Source organism: Pan troglodytes, chromosome 1 (assembly GCF_028858775.2).
Source record: "Pan troglodytes isolate AG18354 chromosome 1, NHGRI_mPanTro3-v2.0_pri, whole genome shotgun sequence".
In the NCBI taxonomy this organism is placed as follows: Eukaryota; Metazoa; Chordata; class Mammalia; order Primates; family Hominidae; genus Pan; species Pan troglodytes.
In genome coordinates this window covers 79,116,368-79,143,898 of record NC_072398.2, presented here as the reverse complement: position 1 = coordinate 79,143,898, position 27,531 = coordinate 79,116,368, and the positions used below count along the sequence as shown (strand labels likewise).

Below are 27,531 nucleotides of genomic sequence, written 5' to 3'. Positions count from 1 at the left end.
AAACATGCTTTGTTTTTTATTTCCTTCTCTTCTTAGCTCCTGACATTATGATTTTAAGCACTCAGTATCCATAAATTCTAAAGTGTCGTGAAAGACTGATGGTTTGATTTTACATGGAATGTGCCATCCTTTTTGAAGTCCTACATCATTTTGTTTACTAGTTAACCACCGAAACATTATGAAGCCTTAACTAGCCTATTATCAGAGCCTGTTCACTATCAGGAAAACTCTTTGTCACTGGCTTCCGTCACACCTTGTATCTGATTAACACACTATAGGATAACACAGAGCTACACAGATCTGCTTTGTGTTCTAACATAACTGATGGAAAACAGATTTTCCTTTTTCCTTTAATGTGGCAGCCTCCTAATTGAGACTGTAATATGGTTTATTTAATATAATTTTTCATACTAAATTAAAGCAAGTCTGGATTAATTTAGTTGCTCATTAAAGTTACGGTGGTAGCTGCTAACAAGATACTTTTTATATCTTAAAAAATATTTATCCCAATATCAATAGACATACACATAATTTAACATACATAATAAAGTTGATTTTTATGCACATACTATTTCTCAATAAGACTGCCCCAAGTGTTGACCTTTTGTCTTGACCACAAAGTAAAAGAAATAACTAAATAAAATTTATTTAAGTAAGAAATAATTTTTTTTCTTTCATACTATGCATGGGTTCTTTTAAGTCCAAATGCTGCCAATTAAAAAAAAAAGTAACACGCATAACAGGTAGGAAACACACACATTTATATATAAAATTATGTGTGTATATGCTTAAATTCTAACAAGTTGGAAAAATATCCTAAATGTCCGCCTTTTGGTTTACGCAATATAAAAATGAACTATAAAAGAGGGCTGACTAAATTTATCTCATTAAACCCAATTAGAGTATATGGGATTAAGAAATAAAAATCAAACTTACACTGAGAAATAAAAGAATTTACCAAGACTGCAAAACAAGCAAGAACCAGTTCTGCTTGGTCTGGAAAGAGAAAATTTTAGAAATTTCTGCCAACAATTCACTAAAAAATCACTACTCCCACATCCAACTTGCATGCCAATTAAAAGTGACCAGCATTTACTCATGCCCTGCTCTTGAAAGCTTGAGTTCTAATGCTAACCCTAACCCTATAAAACCTTCTCTGTAACTTCTCTTCAAGACGTTGTAAGATACTTCTTAAAGTGTTCTCCCTTACTGGCAAGATTATTAATAAGACCACCTTTTCTCTGACACAGGCTTCCTTGGTTATCTTTGCAGAGACCATAACAATGGGTGATGTAGAAGCTACATTTAAAGCTATATTGGTTTCTTTCCTTTTAATAAACCAGCCTTATTAAGTACAATTTTGTCTGTCTGGAATGAAGGTAGCACCCACTTTTCCAAGTTTAGAATATTAGAGCTTGCTATTAATTCCAGATTATTAAAATAAAAACAATCTGCCCATGATCATAATTAAGAGTTATTAAAAAAGGAAGAGGTACCATTCAAAATCTCAGTGACACGAACCTATGTCACTACTAAATCATACACTGGCTAGAAAGATGACAGAAATCAGTCTTTCACCAGAGAACCTGGTTATATCCCTTTTCCTGTAAACACCCTGTAGATACAGTGTGCCGTCAGTACAAATAATCTAGTGATAGGCCATGTAGTAGTACTGCTTCTGGAATGCCAGTTCACATGTTTAGAGAATAGTATCTCAGTGTTCTCTGGGGTCTAGATTGTAAATTTTTATATTCAAGGAACTTTGTATTGTTGAGTTTTGTGTTCTCAGTGTCTTTCTTAGTGTTTAGCACATAATAGGTGCTTAATAAACATGTATTAAATGTCTGACAAACCGGAAATATCAGGGGAGGATTTCTGAGGTTCTCAAATACTTCACACAAAGCTGAAGATGTACTGAAGGATACAAATCTAATTGAGTTTTTAGAAGCTCTCTAGATCAGAGGGGTAGGTGATGTTCTTCCCTTCATGATTCCCATGATTGCCTTCATGGAAGAGAAAAAGGCAATGGTCAACTGACTTATAATTCCCTTGGAAGACCAACTAGCTATAGGCTTCTCTCTCCTTGCCTTCCTGCTCCTCTTTGTACCTACACCATTCCCTGCTTCCCCAAGCTACAAGTAACATAGTCACACAAGTGACAATGTGCTGATGAGGCCACAGAGACTGTATCATGTAAACAAGTGATGTAATCCTCCTTGGTATCCAGAGTACTGCCACCGCACATCTGTTTCAATTCATCAGTTGAGGGCTTGGGCCCAACTACATTAAACAAATCTTCACTAGTATAATATTTGCATAATTTGGGGGACAAGTACTTTACTGCAGAAAGTATATTTCCCCAAGACTTTCAAGGCATCTAATTTTTCTTAGTATTATTCTGCACTGTCTGTCTTCAGTGGCAGGTAAATTTGTTTTCTTACAGGTAAATTGCTTTAAGCTACAAATATTCCCATTCTGTCTATATATTTTTTGGATTTTTTATTATTATAGAATACAGTCATGCTGAGAGTACTAGGAAATCATTATCTAGAGGTAAAAAGAATTTTAAGACATCATCCACTCCTCTCCTAAGCAGGTTTCTTATAATTTAAAAAGTTTGTTATTTAGCCATTACTAATGCTAACTGAACAAAAACTTCACATTCTCCCTTGATGGTCTTTTTAGTGAACACCATTTCAATGCAGCAATGGAAGCAGAAGCCAGAATTTTCATAGGTTTAAAGTGGGGAAATGAAGGAAGTAAAATATAGACAACTGTTTGGAAACTTTGGATCTAGAAAGGAGAGCTAAGACAGTATCTAGAAGAGAAAAGAGACACAGGGTTGGGGGTGACTCCAGTTTTAAGATGAGAGACTTAAGCTCAGAGTTTAGAAATTATTTGAAATAAATTTCTATTTTATAATAAATACATTTGTATTTTATACAAAATATTTTTAGATGAAGGCTGAGTTGGCCTTTGAGAACTATCAACTTACATTCTAAACCACATACACTTAATCTGTAAATCTAAACATTATCTTCTAGTTACCTTTCCTAGACAGAAGGTAGATAAAAAGTATGCTAAATGTAATGCATAACAGACTGACAACTCCCTCCTTTCCTCGTTGCTTCAAGTAAGATAATCATATATAGAACTATAAGTTTTTTGTTCTTATACTATATACTTTATATACAACAATGGCACTGTGATCTATTAGAAAACAGGACATGAGCCATGAAATTATTCTCTAGGCACATTAAATATTCTATATTCATAAGCCCTGTGATCAGTGACCTATGTGTGAAATGTCTTCATAGAATGAGGATTTAATATGTACAGTTTCTCTATTCTGACTTAGAAATCAAAGCTGAAATGTCAATGTATCCATTTAGTTCTACACCAGTAATGGATACTTAGTCAAATCCAAAAAACAGATGATATCAAATTAAGATGAATTTCTGAAATAAAATGTGAGAAAGTGACAACGAAGTTCCTAACGGTGATTGTCTAGTTTCCTGATTACATCACTAGCAGAAAATCCAACTTAGTGGATTTCCAACTAAGTTATTGATTTTTAAAAAAAAAAATGTTATTCTGATCTGTTTAAAAAGCTAAAGTTAAACTTTTAAAACTACTGAGTAGGCTACATTCAATAAACTTTCTAAAGGTGAGCCAAATCCAGTTAGAAAAAGAAAGCAACCTGGTTGTGCGTAGCAGTATATGCCATATATAAAAAATACTCAAAATAATCGAGTATCTGGTACAGCCCTGGTGCAAGGCCCAAATCCAGGCAGAAGACTGTGGTAGGCAGCAAAATTACTGGCAATAAGTCTGCATGGTTCACAGTTTCTAACTCAACACTTAGATCATCTCTTTGATCATATCCCTCTAGTCATGTATCCTTTAAAAACCTCCAAAACTATGAATAACATTAAGATTTTTGTATTTCCCATCATTTCAAAGCAACTTAAAGGACAACTGTATGTACAAAATAAAACTATCAATTAAGTGAAAAAAATAGCTGATACAAGATTTGATTTATTAAAAAAATTTAATGGCCAAACCACAAAATTGATAATGTTTTGACAGAAACTGTCTTCCAACTCCCCACTCCTATACAATAATTTATCTGAAAAACAAGTGACTCTGCGATGACATGTAGATCAGAACTCTGAATACCTATAAAACATCTTTAAGTAAGGAGCCGATGACTTAAAAATTGAAAGCTAAAGAACTTACTAATGTTTAAAAAGTAAATTTAGTATCATTGTATATCCTGAATCTTACCAAAATACAAAGTTGGGTTTACACTGAATGCATTGTTTAAAATAGGTTTACAATGACTTTCTCCCCCAAGATGAAGTCAATTATACTTTGTGTAGAAAAAATAATTACTTACCGCTATAATATCTAATGTATTATCACAGACCTTTCGGATTTCATTATTCTTATCATGCATCAGGTCTATGAGATATGCTGGAGCCTCTGAATAAAAATGGTTAAAGATACAAACTACATTTGATATTGTGGCTAGTCAATAATACTAGAAAAATCTCATATTTTTCTAAATCTAAATTCTAAATGGAAATATAACCCAAATTTTAAAATAAAACCATTAATACAAGATGACCAAAAACACTTAATATTTCATTTGTTTAGAAAAACAGGGATAGTAGGGACATAAAAAAGAGAAAAATCTAGATAAAAATGGGTAAGGAAAACAAAGTCAGTAAATCTCAGAAAGTACAAGACCACATTTCTGAATACATGAGGATCATGAACATAAATGAAGAGGAAGCTCTATAGTTGTGTAATTATAAATGCTTCTTCATCTATCCTGCTCTCCTAAAAATTCAGGAAAACTAATTTCAAACAAAACTAACAAGAGAGATTCATGGTCAAAAAGAGAAGGCATGATAAAACATTTTCACATAAAAGAAAGCTGCAACCTAAAATTTCAAAAGAGATAAAAATAATTTTAAAAATAAAGTGTATATATATATATATATATATATATATATATATAACACAAATCAGGATTAGAAAACCAAGGGAAATAAAATAATTCAGAAAAGAACCAAAAACAAAAGTAAAAATCATTTTGGATATATAAAAATTAAGATAACAAAAGAGTAAATGGACACAACAGATAAAATTCTAAGAGAAACAGAAGCAAAAGGAATAAATTTTAAAATAAAAATAAGTGAAGAGATAAAAAGATTAGAAAATGACAGATATTAGACTAAGAAGATCCAACACAATAGAAATCCCAAAGAAGAAAACCAATGTAACAGAACAAAACAAATACTAAAAACTATAATTCAAGAAAACTTTCCAGATATTAAAAAAAAGGTGCACATTTGCATACTTAGAAAAATCAATGGAGGATGATATACCAAGTCAAATTCTAGTAAAAAAAACTTGATATTAAAAAAAAAAAAGAATACTTCTTTGGTCTTCCTGGAAGAAAGGCCAAGTTACTTATAAGGAAAAGGAAATTAAATTTTCCTCTGACTTTATCACAGATAACAATAATTAGACTGACTACAGACTTCTCATTGGCAGTCCAAGGGAAAGCGAAAAAACATCTTCAAATTGCTGGGGGAAATAACTGTCAACCTAGAAGTCTATATTCTGTTAAATTATTATTAAAGAGAAAAAATAGTTATTTTCAGATAAAGACATTTATTATCCATAGATAATATTCACTAAGTATAAAAGCATATACTTGATTATGAAAGAAAGTCAACTCGAATAGAGAAATGGAATTCAGGAGACAGTAAATAAGGAAATTGGTCAACATACTGTAAACTTTAGATAAGCACTGTTATTTAAAAACCAATAATTAAAATAGTGATTAATTCTGAGATGTTACAAAAGGGTTATAAAATGAAGTGAAATTATCATATTGGATATCAAATAACATGGAAAATAGAAGTGGAGATATTAGACTGTCAAATAGAAACATATACTCCTTTAGAATTTGGTGAACATGAATGTTGAAATTTAAGTTTGCATCCCAAAAGAAAAAAAATGGGATGTATAATTACAAATAAGTAAGACAGAAGGGAGATAATAAAGCAAATTCAAATTAATAAAGAAACCTTGGTGAATCTGAAAGAGGAAGTGAAGAAAAAAGTTGTGACCTCAAATCAATACTATTAATTGGTCTCAGTTAAAACAATTTGAAAAGAGTCCACAAATTTCTACTAAGAATCTCTAGCACATGTACACAAGTACATACCATTGTTTGTATCACTGATTACACCCAAAAAATTTTATCAACAGTATCATGACTAGTGGCAAAGTGATGACTTAACTCATTAGTGTTACTTACTATTTAAATTGCTGTTTTTTAAAAATAGGTTTAGGGGACCCAAGTACAGATTTGCTACATGGCTACATTGCATAGTGGTTCTTACTATTTTTTTTTAGGGTTAAAAAAGATATATTTAAAATGTAGAAAAAATATATAGAATAATGTATTTGTGCATTCTGAAACTCATTTTTAAAAAAATATGTAAAAAATATGTATTGACTGTCTCTTTTCTCCATTGGAATGTAAGTTCCATTAGAGCAGAGACTTTGCCTATCATATTCACCATAGTACCCCAGGTTTTAGATCATAACAGGTACTCAATAAATTTTTATTTAATGAATAAATAAATAATATCTATTCTACATACTTCACACGGTTTTGTGAGAATAAAAATTATTAGAAAAATCTTTAAAATTCTCAAGGGGAATCTAAAATAATCTAGACAAATGTGGATTATAATCTTCCCTCAGCAGCCATGGGAGACTGGTTCTAGGATCCCCCAATGATGCCAAAATCCACAGATGCTTAAGTCTCTAATATAAAATGGTGTAGTATCTGCATATGGCCTATGCTCATCCTCCCATATACTTAAAATCCTTCCTAGATTACTTACAATACTTAATAAAATATAAATGCTATGTAAATAGTTGTTATACTGTATTTTCTGTTTTTTATTGTTGCATTTCTATTCTCTATTAGAACTTTTTTTGAATAAATTTAATCTATGGATGGTTAAATCAGCAGATGAGGAACCCCCAAATAAGGAGGGCCAACTGTATTTTATTTCCCATACTGTAGTTGTTGAGATCAGCATTAGTTCTCAATTCTTATGTGAGTGAGTCACGGTTGAGAGTCAGTTTAATATTTTAAATATCTGAATATAAATCATATATTTATCTAAAATAAGTCTACACTAGCTATCTCATATATCAAATATTCTGTTCAAATTATATCAAATAATATTGATCAAACTTTCTAACAAAGAATAAGAAAAGGAATAAAATATTGCCTAATAGATTTATTTCAAATATTCATATCGGATTCATAGGGAGAATTACAATAAAATGCTAAAGGTTATGGTGAAATAAAATATTGCAATAATTTTTAATATGTAATACATTGTAACATGACAGATTTAAATGCCATTGACATCAACAAAAATTCTGTTTTTTCAACTCCAAAACATTTTTTAAATTTATTTTTTATTTTTCAGTTTTTTTTTAGAGACAGAGCCTCGTTCTGTCATCCAGGCTGGAGTGCAATGGCATTATCATAGCTCACTGGAGCCTCAAATTCCTGGGCTCAAGTGATCTTCCTACCTCAGCCTCCCAGGTAGCTGAGACTATAGGCATGCACCACAATGCCTGGCTTAGAAAACATTTCTGAGTTTTGCATTTTGGAAATGCACTTCAGTGATCTTTATCCAATTTTAAGACACAAAGTTTTTATGAAAATTTTAACTCAGCAGATCTTTTATCTCCCTGTTGCACCATTATTAACATGTTATAATCTTTAGGACAACTATTCAAAAAGTATTGACTCAGATTTAGTGACATAAAACAAAAAAACAAAAATTAAACTTGGGGGAAAATGCAAAGAAAGTTACACTGAAAAGAAAGGTCAAATAGGAATTCTCTTAATTCTGTGGGCTTTGATAATAAGGTACTAAATGTACATTTTAAACAGACATCCCAAAACAGAGGCAGTAACACTTATTCACTGTGTACAGGTACCTGGTAGGTACTTTAAATACTTCACTTTTTAGTCCTCACAAAAAACCCTATGCGATGACCTGTAAATAGGGTGGTATTTCAAAGAAGTTACCTAGAGAAACTACATTTTCATCTTACTGTTTTCTGTAGTGGCTTCTATAGTTATGTAAATTTTAAGTAATTCTACACATAAAATACACCTTCAGAGACTCTCAACCCAAAAAAGCATATTAAAGGTTCCAAGAAGACTCTGTAGCAAGAAAACTTGTTAACTTTAACTCAGTGTTTCCCAAACTTATTTACTATCAGAGAACCTTTTTTTTTCATTAAGCAGCTGTTAATACTTATGTTCCATGGAATACAGCTGGGGAAAAACGAATTTATTCCAATTATTTTAACACTGTTCAAAAGCATATTTGGAGTTTATCTTTCTGGGAAAGTCAGTTTATAAACCATATTAAAAATATTTATTACTTTCTGTACTGTTAGCTGTTAAGGAAGAATAGTATTTGTATTTCGATAGCCCATATTAATATTAACATTTCTCAAATTAGACTTGTTATTTATCAGACTTGACTCCTGGAAACCCTATATGGTTCCAGAATTTTTAATTTTTTTTTGAGATAGGGTCTCCCTCTGCCACCCAGGCTAGAATGCAGTGGCACAATCATAGCTCACTGCAGCCTTGACCTCTCAGGCTCACGTGATAATCACTGCTTCGGTGTCCCGAGTAGCTGGGACTACAGGCATGCATCACCAGGCCCAGCTCATATTTTATTTTTTTATTTTTAGTAGAGATGAGGCCTCACTATGTAGCCCAGGCTGGTCTCAAACACCTGAGCTCAAGTGATGCTCCCACCTCAGGTTCCCAAAGTGCTGGGATTACAGGCATGAGCCACTGTGCCTGGCCAATCACACTGGATTATAATTTTATATTTCTTGTATATTATACTTGTCTATCTCTCCAACTAAACTATAAACTCCCTGAGGTCAAGGACTTTCTTATATATCTAACACATAAGCCAGTATCTGTTTAGATGGTCAAAGCTTGAGAAATGTGTGAATAAATGAATGTTTAATTATATGTAGTAAAAGAGTTAGCAGATACCAAAATTTTCAGCTTAAGAGGCTGTGTAGATGACAATGTTGTTATTCACAATGAATACAGATGGCAGGACTGTTTTGCTTATCAGGAGAGGATGTTACCAATATTGAGTACCCTTTGGATGCGAGAATGATAAACTACCAGGTACTAAGTACCTCTGTGTATTGGGAACTATTATAGGCAATTTAAATCCATTAGTACTTACAACAATTCTACAAGGTAGGAGATCTTTTTATTTTAATATTAATGTTACAGGCATTTTTTAGGTACCTCATTGTATCCTAGGGAGGTTAAGTAACTTTTCCAAGGTCCTGCAGCTTAGTAAGTAGCAAAAGGTAATTAAAATTAGGGCTATTTGATTTACAATGCTCTTTAGGCTACAACATGCTATGCCCCTTTAGGTAGGTGGAAGGTATCCAAGAGGCAGTTAGCAACAAATGCCTAGGGCTCAAGATAGGGGTTATGAAGATTAAATAGTTAGCATATAGTTGGTAGCTGAACTCATGGAAATAGATGTGGTTTCCCAAGTAGAGTAAATAAGGTAAGATTAGAAAAGAACCAAGAATAGTCCTAGGAACCTCTGACGCTTACGGTGTGTTAATAGAGAAGGAAGTTCTGATATGTTTAAGTTTCTTAGGAATCACAACCTGACGAGTTAATAAAATTGTTCTCATTATATTCTACCTATATACTGATTTGGGGTAAACAGCTTCCATGGAAAATAGGTTATCTTGTAAATTTATCTCAAAACTTAGTGTTTTCTACGTTATTTCAACATTTGCAAAAAAAAAAAAACCTCAAAGATGCATCTTTTCTGAATATGTGAAATATTGTTATCTATGGTAAACACTGAAAGGATACGTGTTTCCTTGATTATGACGTCTCTTGTGGCTTGGTGGAAAACCATCTGGTAGAAGACATAAATTATCTGACACACAAATTCATCATCTTCTTGCTGAGCTGTAAATAAACAAAAAATTCAAATAAAGAATACAATGTTTATATACCAAATTTAAAATAATTGAGGGGAATAATATAGAACGAGAAAAACTAAAAGTGATAAGGAGACAAGTAAGCAGAAATGGATTTAACTTCTATGTTCCTAATGTAAAATAGTAACAGTTATCACCACTTGTTTTATTCATCATAAGAATTCTTTAAAGAATTCTGATTTGTAAAATAAACCTGGTTCTATTTTGTCTTTATAATGTTGACTTCTCAGGAGAAAAATAATTCTTAAAAATTATTATACCTTCTAAACTCTAAGTTTTTGGTGGAAATTGAACTATTATAAAAAGGTATTTCCTTTTGTTGAATAATGTTCACAAAATTAAACTTTACAGATTGCATGAAATAATAAGTAATTTAGTTTCCATCTAATTAATTATAATAATAAAAAAGTTACATAATCATAAAGGCTAATTAATAAATCTTTAATATCATACAAAGAGTAATTTACATAACAGCTGATGTCCACTGATTAATATGTAATGGAAAAAGTATAATTGCTTATAGAAATCTAACCTTAAGTAATGATTATGAAATTAGATTTAATAGTATAGTTTGCTATCAACTCTTGGTAAAAGTTCAATGACATTTTAGAAACAGTTTCAGGTCAACAGAGTATCAAACCAGTTGTGTAGAATAAATTGTGCGTCCCTTAAAGTTCAATTTGTCCCAAATGATCTCCCTCACTAACTTGCCAAAGTACTACTCTTCCAAACAAATTGGGCTAAATTTCTCACTATTAATTACTATCTTGGTATACAGTATTCCCTCACTTAATACCAATGGTTTTAATCTTGAAAATCTGTATATTTCTTAAAAAGAGTATTATAAAGCCTCTGCCTGTGATAATCTCATGTCAGAGAACACCAAAACATAGTAAAACACTCTGAGCTGGCTGTGTCAGATCTTACGAATATCTTAGCTCTCTTGATTATAATCACTATGGGACAGCAATTCCAGGATGCAGGTCATTTTGCTTCAACTTTCTTCAGCTCTCCACAAAATCTTCATTCTCACTCTGTCAACTACGTGTCTTTACTTTTACCTCCCAACTACTTAGTCTTTCTTTTAATTATTTCTGATCTGAAAACTGACTGTGAGAAGAGTGTACCAAAGTAAATACAAATATGCTAAAATTTTGGGAAGGAATACTTCAAATATGGGGCATTATCTCTAGATGACCTATTAAAATGAATTATATTAAGGAACTTACAAATTAAATTAAAAAAACTCAAAAGAGAAAAATGCACAAAAGGCTTAAATAGGCACATCTTTTTACTGGCTATCCCTAAATAATCAATAAACATAAACAGGTGATGAACTTCATTAGTCATTAGGGAAATACAAATTAAAATCACAATGAAATACCAGTATGATGGCTACAATTGAAAGGACTGACAATGCCCAGTATTGGAGGTGATGTGGAAAAACTGCAGCTCTCTTACACTACTGGTAAGAATGAAAACCGGCAGAACTACAGATTGGCATAGTTTACTAAGGCCAAACACATACAAACTCTGTGACCCAGCCATTCTACTCCTACGTGTGAACCTAATGGAAATGAGTACATATGTTCACCAAATGAAAGGTTTCAAAATATTCATAGGAGCATTATTTATAATAGTCCTCCCCCCCCACAAAAACCTAACTCTACTATCCATCAGTAGTAGAAAGGATAAATGGTGGTATGTTTATATAATAAAATATTATACACAACAATGAAAATGAACAAACTTTTGTATACAACATAGATGAATGTCACAAATATAAGGTAGAACAAAATAAACTAGATTCCACTTATATATTAAAGTTCAAAACCAAGCAAAACTAATCTAGTGGTGACAAAATAAACTATCTTTTGTTCAAACTAACTACTTTGAAGGAGGTGGTAATGACTGAGAGGAGGGAGAAGAGGCACTTCTAAGGTACTGGTAATGCTTTATTTTCTTACATGAGTGATAATAACATGGGTATGCTTACACTGAAAATACATTGAGCTATACTTACAATTTATGTATGTTATTACATATTTGAAAAGTCTATTAAAATTAATACAAAATGCATATATATTATGCCTAGTACAAGATGAACTGAGATGAGAGTATCTTCTTCAGGGATCTCATATTAGCATTTTTAACTTCTATACTATTGGCTAGTTATGATGTGTAAGATCCTAGAGAACTTGGCTCTAATAAGATTCAGATAAATTTTGTATGCAATACGGAGAAGAATGAGCCCTGCCCCTTAAGAGTAATATAAATGCAAGGGGAAAACTCTAGGCCTACAACGTCAAATATTGTAGCCATAAACCACTGCAGCTAATTAAATTAATTCAAAAATTCAGGTTATCAGTTGTGACAGCCATATTTCAAGTGTTCTACAGCTACACGTGTTGGACACCACATATATAGAACATTTTCATCAACTAAGAAATTTCAGAGGACAATAAATTCGGATCTAGAAGGGAATATGATGTTTAGAATCAGCTTCCAAATGGACCTTCCAACTTAGAAATCAAGTTTTAAAAAATAAGATTTGCACAAGAGAAGAGATCCAATTCAAACCAACACAAATCTCAACAGAAAGAAGTGATATAGCCGGGCACAGTGGCTCACGCTTGTAGTCTCAGCGCTTTGGGAGGCCGAGGTGGGCGGATCACCTGAGGTCGGGAGTTCAAGACCAGCCTGACCAACATGGAGAAACCCCGTTTCTACTAAAAATACAAAATTAGCTGGGTGTGGTGGTGCATGCCTGTAATCCCAGCTACTCAGGAGGCTGAGGCAGGAGAATCGCTTGAACCCGGGAGGCGGAGGTTGCAGTGAGCCGAGATCACGCCATTGCACTCCAGCCTGGGCAACAAGAGCAAAACTATGTCTCAAAAAGTCAAAACAAAAACAAACAAACAAACAAAAAGAAGTGATATAATACAGTGGTCCTCCCTTATCTGTGGTTTTTCTTTCCATGGTTTTAGTTAACTGCAGTCAACCATGGTCAAAAATATTAAATGAAAAATCCTAGAAATAATTCATAAGTTTTAAATTATGCACAATTCTGAATAGTGTGATGTAATTTCCCACTGTTCCACTTCATCCCCTCCAAGACATGAATCATCCCTTTGTCCAGTGTATCCAGGATGTACATGCCACCCGCCCATTAGTCCCTTAGTAGCCATCTCAGTTATCAGGTCCACTAGCATAGTATTGCAATGCTTGTATTCAAGTAACCCTTATTTCATTTAATAATGGCTCCAAAGTATAAGAGTAGTGATGCTAAGCATACTGTTATAATTTTTCTGTTTTATTATTAATTATGGTTGTTAATCTCTTACTGTGCCTAATTTATAAATTAAACTTTATCACTGGTATGTTTAGAAAAAAAAAAGTATATATAGGGTTTGGTAGTATCTGTAGTTTCAGGCATCTGCTGGGGGTCTTGGAATGTATTCCCCTTGATTAAGTTGTGACTACTATATTGGTTGTTCAAGGTTGGTGAGGAGAGTACTTCTGTAAAATTGGTCCTGAACTGCTTTACAGCAACATTCTTAACTTTGAAAGCTAAAGATCTTTGATATTACTCTATCCAATCCCGGTTAGCAGTATATTTAATTCATTTTTCTTGATTATGTAAGTTGCTATAAAACAATTAATGTAATGAGAAAAACAGATTACAGACTCTGCATTTTATATTTAAATATTTAAATCAATAAGCTGTTTAGACATTAACATAAAAATAAATTAAGGTTATTTACCATTTAGCAATTCAATGAGTGCAGGGATTATGCCAGATTTGGCTAGCAATGCAGCACAAGAGTCATCCATGGATACAGTTCCAATCATTATAACCACTTCTAAAACAAGATCATCTTCTGCAGCACCTAGTGAAGTCAAACCATAGAAAGTTTTCACTGAAATGTCCTAATCCAAATTCATTTAGAGTATCAAAATGTAAATACACAGAAAGGATACTGAAAGCTATTAAATCAAGTCATATGAATCCTCGATATGCTATAAATTTGTCCTTTTTCCAAATTTCCATGTTTGCTGATGATAGTTTGTGATAGTGGGGGCAGGGGGCAGTAGAAAAGTGGAAATGAGCCTTTGAGAGTACAACTGAATGACAACATAGACACAGAAAATAAAAGACTCATTTGAATGCCTCAAAGACCTTTGTGCGTGTTTATGTACATGTAGAGGGATGGTATTTGGTAATTTTAAAGAGATAGAATAAAAAAAATACCAAAAGACCACAAGAAAGGTAGATTAGGAAATAGAAACTAACACTAAGAAAACACACTTTTAGGAAAAAGAGAACATATATGTAAGAGGAGATCCAGTGACTACCTTTCTGGGAGAAGAGAGCTGTGAGAAGAAATGGCTTTTCCTAATGTAATAATAGTCACACAATACTGCTCTAGCAGCCTTATCCATAACAGAAAGAAATAACTTAGAGATTATGCAAAAGTGAAATACTTAGCACAAACCTGGTTTTAGTTTATCCTTGAGGTATGGAACCAACTTATATTCTTTAAGAACCAATTCCCAGTCTAAGTCTGGAATGGTCAAGTTTGCAAGAGTTCCCAAACATTCAATCACAAACTCCTCTTCTTCATCATTAGAGATCTGGGCTGCAAGGTCCCCAACATAATCCTGAATAAAACATAATTTTAATATAAATTTAAATTATTTTTTATTTAATCTAATAACCCACAGGAATCTAACAACTTAACTCATTGAAAGAAAAAGTCAATATCAAATGTGATTTTCTTGTTTTAATAATCTTGAGCTAAATTGCTAAAGAAGCCTATGGTGAACTGGTTTAAGGCAAGAAGACTGCAGTGGGGTGGAGGGATTAGGGGTAAGGGTCACAAAACAAAAACAACATTGAAACGTAGGTTGAGATTTCTAGGTGCTAAACTAACAAAGAAGTTGATAACATAAGAGCAATTTGGATTATAAATTAATATTTGATGAGACCTCAGTAAGAGCTGTATTTCCAAATGTAGCAATTTCAATTCCCAGTCTATTTTAATAGAAAGCCAAAATGATACTTACAATAAACAGATTTTTAGTTGGTCCATCATGCTGAGAAATGTTTCTAATCATTTTCATCAGCAATGGATCCTTAAACTTCAGAGCCCTCTTCATGAGCATCTTCAGCCCATTTCCTGAAACAGAAAAGTCCCCCAGTAAAATTAAGGTTAACTTAAGTTTAATAATTTTTTGTTTAGTTCTCAAAAAAGCCACAACAATTTACATCTAGTAAAATGCATAACTCTTAAGGGTACAATTTGATTAATTTAGATGCAACCCATACCATATATCAACATACAGAGTATTTTCATTCCCTCCAGAAAGTTCACTTGTGCCCCTTCCCAGTCAATCCTGTTTCCCAGATATAATCACTTTTCCTCTTCCCTGTCTCATTTTTAAACATATATAAATTTTGCCTGATATAGAACTTCATATAAATAGAATCATACCGTATGTGCTCTTTTGTGCCTACATTATCTACTACAAATGTTAAAAACAAAAATACTTTTGACTCAGAAAAATTGTACTTCTGGGAATTTATCCTAACAATATAAAAATGAAAATGTGTAAAGATTCAGAGAATGGGTAATTACTATAGCACTGTTTGTAATGGAAAATAAGTGGCAATGAACTATATCCATAATAGTGAAGTAAACTATGGCAAAATTCTTTAATAGACAATTTTGCAGTTATTAACAAATATGCTTTATAAAAAAACTTAATCACATAAAATATTATTTCAAGATATTACTAATTTTAAAAGAATGTATCATGATATATAGACAATCACATTTTTATTTTAAAATATGCAGAAGTATTACCTAAAATCTTACCTATGATTATCTGTGGATGGTAGGAATAAAGATTTAAATCTTTTCCTTTTTGCTCATTTGTGCTTTTTATAACAAACACATACTACTTTTCAAATCAGGCAAAAACTATCAGGCAGACTCTGAAACATCATAATGTATGACAGGCTATTCTACAAAGATATTACAGAAATAATCTAATACATTTGTATTTTATTACCTTATATTGTAATAGACTGCTTTGCAAAGAAAAAGTTTCATTTTATCTAGAAAATGTTTTAAAAATCAAATTTCAATTAAGGCTAACTCACCATGGTTTGTAAAATGTTACCAGAAGGTAAGTGTCTGCATTTATGACGTAAGAATATTCTATCTGACCTTTAAGGATTATAGCTATAATGAAGAAATTATTTGAAAACAGGACTTACATAATCATTATAATTCTTAATTCCTTATATCTATTTTCCATCATATACCAAATACCATATGCTAAAAAAGTTACCTATACTCAAAGGCACTGACCTTCACAGATAAGCTGTACATTTCTTTTGTTAGCAGCAAGATTAATGCAGAAAGAAATGAGTTCCAAGTCAATTCGTTCATCTGAACATTCAAACAGCATCTTCATTAACTAGCAAGAAGCACAGGGCACATTTTACTCAAGAAACAAAGACAAAAAACCAAACACAGAAGCAATATTTTTATCATAATGTGTTATCTTAGATTGTACATTGGGCATAATATAATTATTTACATTTCAACACATAAAACTGGCAGGCGTTCACTGTTCAACAACTGGATGAATAAACAGTTAATGAACTCTTAGATGCTCAGCATTAAATATAAACTTCTAAGTACAGTGGAGAATATAAGAGAAATATTAGATAAAACATCTGTCCTTAAATAATTAAACATATTGTTTGGAAGCAGAGCATTCCAAGCAAAGAAAATAGCTTATGCAAAGGTCACAATGCAGGAAAAAACAGTATTCTTTGAAGAATTAAAAGCAAGCAAGCATTGTTGGTGAAAGGGAAACAACAGTTTTAAGAGATAAGAAGGTAAAAACCAGATCATGCAGGGTCTTGAAGTACATGTTAAAGATTTTGGCCTTCGTGCTAAGGATAATGGGAAGCTGCTAAAAGCTTCTAAATAGGAAAGTGTCAGGATAAAATTTGTGTCTCAAAAAGATTTAGCCAGTGTAGAAAATAGAATAAAATTGCAAGAAAGTATGGGGAACCAGGTAGGATGCTAGAGGAAAAGTCCAAGTGAGAAGATGGGTGTCTGAACTAGGTAGAGATAAAAGGATTGATTAGTCATATATTTAGAAAAGAGAACCAAAATGGAATGTAGTAACTGACTAGATGTTATGGTTAAAGGAGAGAAGGAGTCAAAGATGACTTCTGGATTTATGCACTGAGAAATGACATACATGGTGCTGCCAACATCTACTGAAAAGGAGAAACTAGGGTAGAAAAAAACTTTAAAGGAAAGATAGTAATTTTGGTTTTAGATATTTTGAGTTTAAGCTGCTTATGTGATAGTCTAGTGCATGTATTCAGTAGGAAGTCATAAACACAGGCCTGAGTTTAGAAGAAATGTCTGGACTGGAGGTATAATTTTAGGAACTGGCATATATGGCTGAAAACTGAAGCTGCAGGCTAAATCCAATCACTTGGGCATGGGTATAAAATGAGAAAAAAACATTTTTAGTGATAAGAGAAAAGAAAGAGGGTCTGAAAAACAGCAGACAAAAAGGTAAGAAGGAAAAGGTAGGCTACCTATGCCATTTAGCAGTAATCTAGATTTGTCATGGTGAGAGACAGCTGCTATAATAAAGGACAAATGAACAAATTTTATGCTATGTTTTGGAGAAGCTAGTCTTCTATTATTGTCAAATCAGCACATTAACTTAGTGTATAGTACATAAAGAGAGTTTTCTCTCAGCCCAAATTGTTAACAACAATTAGAAGTTATTCCTAAAATTTATAATATAAAAACTTCTTATGTTTTATCTCAGGGCAATACCTTTTTAGAACAACATGCCTTCATGAATCCAACACAGCGAATAATAAATACTTATTTATTTTAGACCTCTTTCTGTTAAATCTTGTTTTGATTACTGTTAGTTCAAGATGACTTCTGCATTTCAAAAATGATATGTGGTCAATATACAAAAATCAATCACATTTCTATGTGTTAGCAATGAACAGCTGAAAACCAAAATTAAATTTGGTTAGATTAAATTAAATAAAAAACACAATACCACTCAAATTGTTAGGTATAATTCTAAGCAAATACACAGATCTGTATGCTGAAAATTACAAAACACTGTAGCAGGTGAACGGCTGGCATGTATCATATGCTCCCCCTGAGGGCAGATCTTTAACCACAAATATTACCACTGATAGTATCTCTGGGTAAGAATCATTAATACTTAATAATGCCACAGAATAAAAAAAGATTCAAGGGCAAAAGTAAAATAATCTTAATTTACTGGATATATATTTAACAGATTTCACTACCTATCTGCCCAATTAAAATTAAATTACAAATAAAATTGCCAATAAAAATTAAATTACAAATTACCAAAAATGTAGGTGACAATCCTCTAATTAATTGCTATGTTTTCTAAACTGTAATTAAAAACCTACCATAGATTTTTTTCAATCTGAGAATCGGTTACATTGAAGCAATGTTTCAAGCAAAGTATTTATTGCTAACAAAAAGTATTTGCTTCAAATCAACCTTTGTAGTATGAAAATTAGCCTTAAACACAAGGCTACAGGTCATTATTTTAGAAGGTAAATTTTCTTTAAAGTAATTTCCACATTAAATTCTACCTAGAAATAAACAATCAGAAACTAGATTTTTAGAAAATAATGCATGGCTCAAAAACTTACTCAACTCCCATTCCCCATATCGAGCTAAATTAGGACTAAATATAAATGGAACGCATAATGATATAGAATTAGTTTTTCATAATAAGAGAGATAAACATTTCAATTTTAATTAAAGCTTTCAAATTTAAAAAAGCAATGTTTAGTTCAAACTCCACATGAAAGAGTATGTCTTTAATTTGATTGCTATGATGGCACTTCAAAAGTAAGTGTAATTGCTGACAACTAGAAAATATTAAAACTAGATTTGTTCTGTTTTAACTATGTCCATTGTCATCTTTTACTAATTTACCAGAAAAGCACTAAAAGGGCTTCAGTCTGTGCGATGAAGAGGCAATAGTGTTCAATCAGACAAGTCCCATATTGAGTATCAGATACCAAAGACCCATGACTGAAATCACTGTGTCTAGACTCTCTGGCACCTGACTTCACTTATTTACCAGTGACCAGAGGCCAACCCCCACAGCTCTCTGTATTCACATATAACTCTACCACCCCCATCCCCTACCCAAACATCTTTGAATGATTATACCAGAACTTTGCATGCCTCCGGAATCTCTTCTGACTGGCTACTCCCTAACTCTCCTGTTTGAAGTGATGCTCTGGTTTCTGAACTTCAGCAGATAATGGCAGGCAAGAGCAAAGGGGGCTGTCAGAAAGGACGTTTACCAGCATTCAGCTAAAAAGAAGCATGTAGATCAAAGGGGGCCATATAGGACAACTGTGGTGGAAAACGTGGATCACTATGAAGATTCTTGCACACTCTTCTAGGATAAAATATTAAATAACACCATGACATCACTACCTAACCATGTACTTTCATTGGCCATTCTATTACCAATAAATACTTTTATAAGCATCTGGATGGCATTTGCACCCATTTAAACAAAACATGCATCTCAGAGGTCTAAATAACAATGAACTGTTAATGTGTATTTTTAACTATTACTAGAATACAACCATTAACTCCCGGTTATCCTCAAGTATACCTACTTGAAACAATCTACCCACTGAGACCATTAAGATCATGTATAAAGACTTGACCCGGCCCCTAAATTGTACAGAACAGTGATACAATAGGGTAAGAAAATTAGAATACATTGGATAACTAGAGGTAATAAAGTACAAAGGAAGCAAAGCAATATAATATTGGGAGAGATTATCAGACATGTTGTATATATAATCACCCACTCCGGATGCTAAATATTTTCTAAAAGTGAATTCTAATCTAATTATAGGTTTATTCTATAAAACACATATGTGATAGGCAGTATTTAAAATGGACTATAAATGGGTCAAAATGGTGACAAAGATTTTACTAAGAATATCTTACTTTCATATAGTTTACAGTTTATAAAGCTCCTTTAATATATGTAATTAATGAAGATGACTATATTCAATTTCTTTTTCATCATTGAAATGAATATGAATTACTACTAAGCCACTGCTTTCCTACATTCAAAGTCATGTTATTTGCAATACATGAAGATTTTTACCAAGCAAAAATTAATATGCATAATTACAAAAGAACAGAATATTATATTAACTCTAAGGTATTCCAACCGGGGTTATGACTTTAGTAAGTAGGTTAATCAGTGGCTGATTAAACTCATGAATGAGTTTAAAGCCTTATTGATATTATAAACATTACTTTGAGTAGCCAATACCTCTAAAGGAGTACCTTTTTAACTCCTGAAGGAAACTTGGAAATTTCATTTAATTTCTGACTTGTTTTCCATGATTCTTTAATTTTGCAATTAACTTGGCACTGGGTGGCAATAAAACCACGTCAACTTTTCTCTTTAAATACGTAAAATTTGGCACTATAAGTTAAAAGTTATAGGCTGGATACCACATTAGGAGCAAATATATTGTACAGTATCATTTGGTTTTCTCAAAATACCAGCTCATATAGAAGCTTTGGGATGTTTACAACATAATTGGGTAACATAACCTTATTCCGTTAAGGGATGAAATTTCAAAAAGAAAAAAATGGGAAAAAGAAAACATCAAAAATCCTTGACCTCCTAAATTTGGGAAATATTGTTCACAAAATACAGATTACATATGTTCTGGAAACTTCATTGCATACATGTTTGATGTTAGAAAACTGTCTGGTAAGAAAATATGCACGGATAATGCTCCTGAAAAGGTATGGGAGAATTTTCTGTATACAAAGTTTTAAATTGCAACAATAACAGTATCTAAAAAGTAATCTAGACAGACTCTTATTTCTGATTCTTTCATTTAACATAAAATTTTACATTTTATGTTTGAGATTATACATTCTAGAAGAATAGGATAACTCCAAATTCAAAATTCTATAAGTAAGTTTCCTATCCTTCTTGGTTTGCATTTATTTATCTTTTATTTAATGCTATTCTCTTTAAAATCTAAATCTGGATAAAGACAGTCAATCTCGGTAAGAATATTATGTTTTTGGCTGCTTTCCAGTTCATATCCTGTGGTCAATGAAGTTCTGACTCTAAATGGAATCGGAAAAGGAACACCCTTTGAAACTGCAAAGCAGAAACCTTTAGAACATATGGAGTGAGACTGTAGTAAATCACCTGTAATCTCACTTTGACTTGGCTACTCTTTTATTGAAAACTTGTTTGACAAAGAGTTTGATTACACTTTGCATTGAGTATAGTCTGACATGCATTGTCTCTATAAGACACCCTGCCTTGCTAGATAAGATATGCTGTATATTCTTTCAGGGATGTCTATTTCCTATAAACAAGCGTAATTAGTTTATCCCCTGATATAAAAGTCTAAGAAATTACCCTTGAGAGTTTATCAATTTTTTAAATACATGTAGGTGAAATGTTAAAATTCTTGAATAGCAAATTCACTTTTAGTACTGTTTTATTTAATTTGGAATGAATGAAAGAACAGTCAGTTAGAATTAATAAAAAGTTATGGTCTATTTTTTACTATATATTATTTTTCAAGTAACATGCATTTAATAATTCTTTTTAGACAAGGAATTACGTAGTAGGAGTCAAGAGGAATTACTTTCATAAGTACGATTTGTTCATATTCTTCTAACATGTTTTTAAAAGTATGTTTATTGTATATCATACATCCTACAATTTTTGTTTTAGAAAACTATTTTATAAAAAATAATGTAATATTAAAAATCAGCCCAAATAGTGTTACAGTCATCATAATTCAAATTAGTGGAAGGTAGTTTAATAAAGAGTAATGACATAATAGTGATCCTATGAATGTTAATTCCCTAAGAGTAAAATTGTTATGATGTACAGAATCTCTACCCTTATAACATACAGTCCATGTTACAAAAAAATCAATAAACTCCTTCAAGACATTTAGGACAGATATTTATTTAGGTCTATTTAGACCTAACATATAATACATATCTAGCCACTGAATCATAGCAAAAATCTTTCTTGAGAGCAGTTGTATAAAAATGAAAGAATTTTGATGAAACATTTTCCCATCAGAGAATGCAAAGCAATTAAAACTATTAATATTAACCATAAACAAAATTAAAAGACATGTGACAAACTTAAGCAATATTTGTAACATAAAATTAAAATAGTTATTATATACATTGATCTTATTTGTTAATAATAAAAATATTAACAAATCAATTAAAAAATTGGGAAGGCCCATTTTGGTGGCTCACACTTGCAATCCCAGCACTTTGGGAGGACAAGGGGGGGAAGATTACTTGAAGCCAGGAGTTTGAGACTATCCTGGGCAAGAAAGCCAGACCCTGTCTGTATAAAAAATAAAAAATAAAAAATAAAAAAATTAACCAGTCATGGTGGTGCACACCTGTAGTCCTAGCTACCCAGGAGGCTGAGGCAGGAGGATTGCTTGAGCCTAGGTATTAAGGCTCCAGTGAGCTATGACTGTACCACTGAACTTTAGCCTGGGCAACAGAGCAAGATCCTGTCTCCAAAAAAAAAAAAAAAAAAAAAGGAAGGAAGGAAGGAAAGACTGGCAAGAGACATGAATGATCTGTAACAGAATATGGATAATAAACACATGAAAAAATGTTCAACCTCACCAATATTCATGGAAATGCAAATAAAAAGAAATAACGAACCACCGCATATTTAGAAGAACAATAATATCCAGTGTTGCTAAAAATTAAATGCTAGCTGGAAATAAAAACTTATGTTTTCTCAGAAGATATTTTGGCCAAAACAAAAACACAAGTGTTTATTATCTTTTGACTTAGCTATCCTACTTTTAAGAATTTAAACTAAAGAAAAATTCAGAGATGTGGGGAAGCATTTACAAATATGATATCTCACATTATTTTCATTTGCTTACATATATTTTTATGTGATAAATGGGAAAAAATCTAAACATACAATTTAACAATATTTAAATTATGGTACATCCATGTAATAGAATATTATACAATTAAAAATAATTTTTGAAGAATGTTCAGTGACATGAGAGTATAATTATGATATATTAATAAAGCAATATGTAAATATTATATATACCATGTAATCTCAATATATTATTTTTTAAGTATGTAGAGAGAAGTGTACCAAAGTGTTAAATAGTTATCTCTAAGTTTGGGATAATGGAAAGTTATTTTCATTTTTATACAGTTCTGTACTTCCTCAATTTTCTATAATAAATTTGTAGTATTATTAAGAAGAGAACTTTTTTAGAGAGAAAATCTTGACAAATCAAGAGAAAAGAGTAAAAAATATATATATTTGTTAAATGTTTTTCATAAAACACTTAAACCACTTACCTGTGGTATACAGTCAGTGTATGCAAACATTGATTTAAAGCGGTCATCCATGCTTATGTGGTAAAGAACACACATTGCTATTTGTTTGTAGTTGTCATTGCCTAGGAATAAAACATCATGGTGATGATGCTATAAATATATATTTTTTATATAGCACACTCATGTTAATGTACTACAACTTAAACTACTGAATAAAATCTTTCTATAAACTTAATCTGAAAAATATTTTGAGCTATCTATTTCAAATCCAAAATTTAGAGCAAGCATATTCATGTTATATGTGAAACATCACTAATTTCCAAGAAAGAATGTCTATTTCCCAAGGCATAGTTTTGAAAAAGAAAATTAACCATAGGAATTAATTATTTTCATGAGTCCAATATAAAAACAATTGGGTCATTAGCCTCCCCATCTTTACTGTTTTATCAAAATATGTGATTAATACAGTTCATTGACAGTGGTGATGTATTAGATATAGTAAATAAAAAAGCATCTTTCTACAAATCAGAAACTGAAAATATCATCCAAATGATGAAAGAAGTAAAGTAGTAGTTATAACAAAAAAATAAAATATATGACTATAAAATGCTATAGGCTATAACACAGCCGAAATATAGTATGAAGAATGTCTCAGAACTTCTAAGGTAAGATTATTCTGGTTTTACATGCTTTGAAACTGAAAAAAAGTGAATACATATCAAGACTTGAAAAACAAAATGGGACTTTAATATATCATTTAATCCTACCTGCTTTCAGACAGAACATATTTTAAGGACCTACTTACAATCTCAAAGTCAGTGATAAAACTAGAGCCAGAAAAGTTGCTTAACTAAAAATTTTATCCAAAAAACAATATCCTTTTTGAAAATTCTGGGCCATGAGAAATTCTGAAGATATTCCCAAGGTAGTTAGAAATTCTTTAGAGGAAATAAACTGGTATTTTCTTTTCTTTTTTTATTTTTTTCAGAGACAGAGTCTCACTCTGTTGCCCAGGCTAGAGTGCAGTGGCACAATCTTGGCTCACTGCAACCTCCGCCTCCCAGGTTCAAGGGATTCTACTGCCTCAACCTCCTGAGTAGCTGGGATTCAGGCGCCCACTACCACACCTGGCTAATTTTTTTTTTTAATTTTTAGTAGAGACGGGGTTTCACCATATTGGCCAGGCTGGTCTCGAACTCCTGACCTCATGATCTGCCCACCTCGGCCTCCCTAAGTGCTGGGATTACAGGCGTGAGCCACCGCGCCTGGCCCTAAACTGGTATTTTCACAAGGCCTAGCGTAGAACATGGAAGTTGTTCAGTAAGTATCTGCTGATTGATTCTGTTTTTAATATTTAAATATAAAAGCTGAAGAAATAAACTCATTTAATCAAAGATAGAAATTACTAGTTCTAAAAGTTCAGAATTTGAGACAAAGATTTGAGACAGAAGTCTTCAGTTTCAAGAGGTCTTTCAAGCATCATGCCTGTAATCCCAGCACTTTGGGAGGCTGAGGCAGGCGGATCGCTTGAGGTCAGGAGTTCAAGGCCAGCCTGGCCAACATGGAAACCCTGTCTCTACTAAAAATATAAAAATTAGCTGGATGTGGTGGTGTGCACCTGTAATCCCAGGTACTAGGAAGGTTGAGGCAGGAGAATTGCTTGTACCCAGGACGTGGAGGTTGCAGTGAGCCCAGATTGTGCCACTGAACGCCAGCCTGGCCAACATCGAAACCCTGTCTCTACTAAAAATATAAAAATTAGCTGGATGTGGTGGTCTGCACCTGTAATCCCAGGTACTAGGAAGGTTGAGGCAGGAGAACTGCTTCTAGTACCTGTAATCCCAGGTACTAGAAGGTTGAGGCAGGAGGTGGAGGTTGCAGTGAGCCCAGATTGTGCCATTGCACGCCAGCCTGGGCAACAGAGCAAGACTCTTGTCTCAAAAAAAAAGTAAGCAAAAAATATAGTGATCTTCTATCTCTCAAATTTTCTTTGAACTTCCTTACCATTTGATATATTTATCTAACATATAACCTCCATGAAAGCAAGGACTTTATTCACTGCATTATCCCCAGATGCAAGAATAGTACCTAGCACAGAGTAGGTATTTAATAATTGTTGATTGGTTAATAATAATCGTTTATTAAACATTTACTACATATCAAGAGCCATGCTAAACAGACTGCATGGCATTGAATCTCAAAACAATCTGTCAAATAGGTCTTATCATCCCCATGTTTCAGATGAGAAATCTACAGTTTAGAGAAAAATAAATACTTGCCACATAGCCTTGTAAGTGGTTGAGTGGGGATTTAAACACAGGTCTCTCTGATTCCCAAATCTTTACCAGGTTATGTTACAATACTACTCTCAAACATTTTTCTTCCTCGTTTGATGCCTTTGGTATTCAACATTTTTATATCACAAGGTAAAACTGTTTTCTAAGTAAGACATTATCAGGTATAAAAGACTGATAAACACTGATATATGAGGGAATTAAACATGTTTTAAAAATATACTGCTTTTTAAATCCAGGTTTTAGATTTTGCATCTTGCAAAATTGTTTGGCTAAAGCCTATTTCCTACTGCTTACAATAGCAGTAAGAACAACTCCTTGGGATAAGATAAAAACAATATATGTTTTTCAGATGAACGGACACTAGTAAGCATTTTCACCTTAAATAAAATCTATAAATTCACTAATTCAACTACTTGGAATACAACATATACAGGAAATACATTTTATTTATATGAAATAATATTTATTTATTTCATCTATTTTTAATTTTTCCCTATGGCATTATTTATAGAAAAATTAAATTTATAGAAAATTTACAGAATAGAGAGTCAAATCATTTAAGGTAAATTTCACATTTCTTCTATTGTTTGAAGAGCTTTACTACAAAATTTATAAAGAAGAGAGAAGCTGAATTAGAGTCAGAGATAGGCTCTAAGGATAATGAGTATTGACTAAGGTTAAAATAAAGCTAAGATAAAGTAAAGTGGGAGAAAATAATATTTAAAGTCTTTGTTTAGGGGTAAGAATTTTATTTGGCGGGCAGTAGGTAAAAATTGTGAAATCGCTCCAAGTAAGAGAAAAGTGCAGACAAATAAATGTTCTTAACCCCAACAATTTTGTCCTTGAGTTTGGAGCAATCTAAATATGTAAGATTTATCAATTTTAATGTTAGATTTTAACAGACCACATTTTTATACTGTTGAAGGCACCAATTTATACTTATTCTAGTATAAAGCACATTTGCCATAGCAAAACTTAACATTTGAACAGGTTCTCATGATACGTAGGTTAAACATGAAAAATTCCAACTTTATTCCCCAAGAAGGTAGGAATCCCTTAGTCTTGGTCTGACTGTATTTTACATTATTTTTTCCCCCCGGAAATTGAGATATTTGAAAATCTTTTCAAACAGAGTTTTAAAGCAAACTCATATTCTGAAGGAAAGTTTCTCTTTCCCTGTGATTCTAGTTATTTTCTATCTGTCATTCAGCTGTGGATAAGTCCTAGTCTTAATTTTTAAAAAATATTTGAAGATATTTTCTCTAGTAATGGATTCACTGAAAAGTAGGATTCCAAGTAATACAACTTATTAAATGGTAAAAGAAACGAAGAGAAATCAATAACCAATATAAAAGATTCTTCAACAACAAAGTAAATAATCAAACATTAAAATTCAATGTGAGGCTAGGAATGAAACAGGAAGCTATTCTATACGCTAGGAGAATCTGTCTGCTGCTCATGTCAATGAAAAAATTCTAAAAAGCAATGTCCTGAGGTGGCACATCATTCAGGTAAGGTGAGAGGAAGGAAAGACTCACCTTTAAAACACAGGTACTACATTAAAAGAACAAGAAATTCCTGAACATTGGGAGAAGCTAAAAAAATTAAAATAAATAAAAGAATAACAA

At 32.2% G+C, this 27,531-nt stretch overlaps 1 protein-coding gene across 5 annotated transcripts in view; it reads right to left on the bottom strand.

Moving 5' to 3' along the window:
- The window catches only part of KIFAP3 (kinesin associated protein 3), a 164,012-nt gene that overhangs the window by 46,699 nt on the left and 89,782 nt on the right, over window positions 1-27,531 (bottom strand). For all 5 annotated transcript variants that reach the window (XM_016932248.3, XM_016932234.3, XM_513988.7 and 2 more), the window contains exons 11-17: window positions 23,628-23,728; window positions 16,506-16,614; window positions 15,196-15,308; window positions 14,625-14,790; window positions 13,893-14,018; window positions 9,998-10,096; window positions 4,400-4,485 (exon numbers count right to left, since the gene is read on the bottom strand). In XM_016932248.3, coding sequence (XP_016787737.1) covers window positions 4,400-4,485; window positions 9,998-10,096; window positions 13,893-14,018; window positions 14,625-14,790; window positions 15,196-15,308; window positions 16,506-16,614; window positions 23,628-23,728 — 800 coding nt within the window. The remainder of the gene's footprint in view (window positions 1-4,399; window positions 4,486-9,997; window positions 10,097-13,892; window positions 14,019-14,624; window positions 14,791-15,195; window positions 15,309-16,505; window positions 16,615-23,627; window positions 23,729-27,531) is intronic.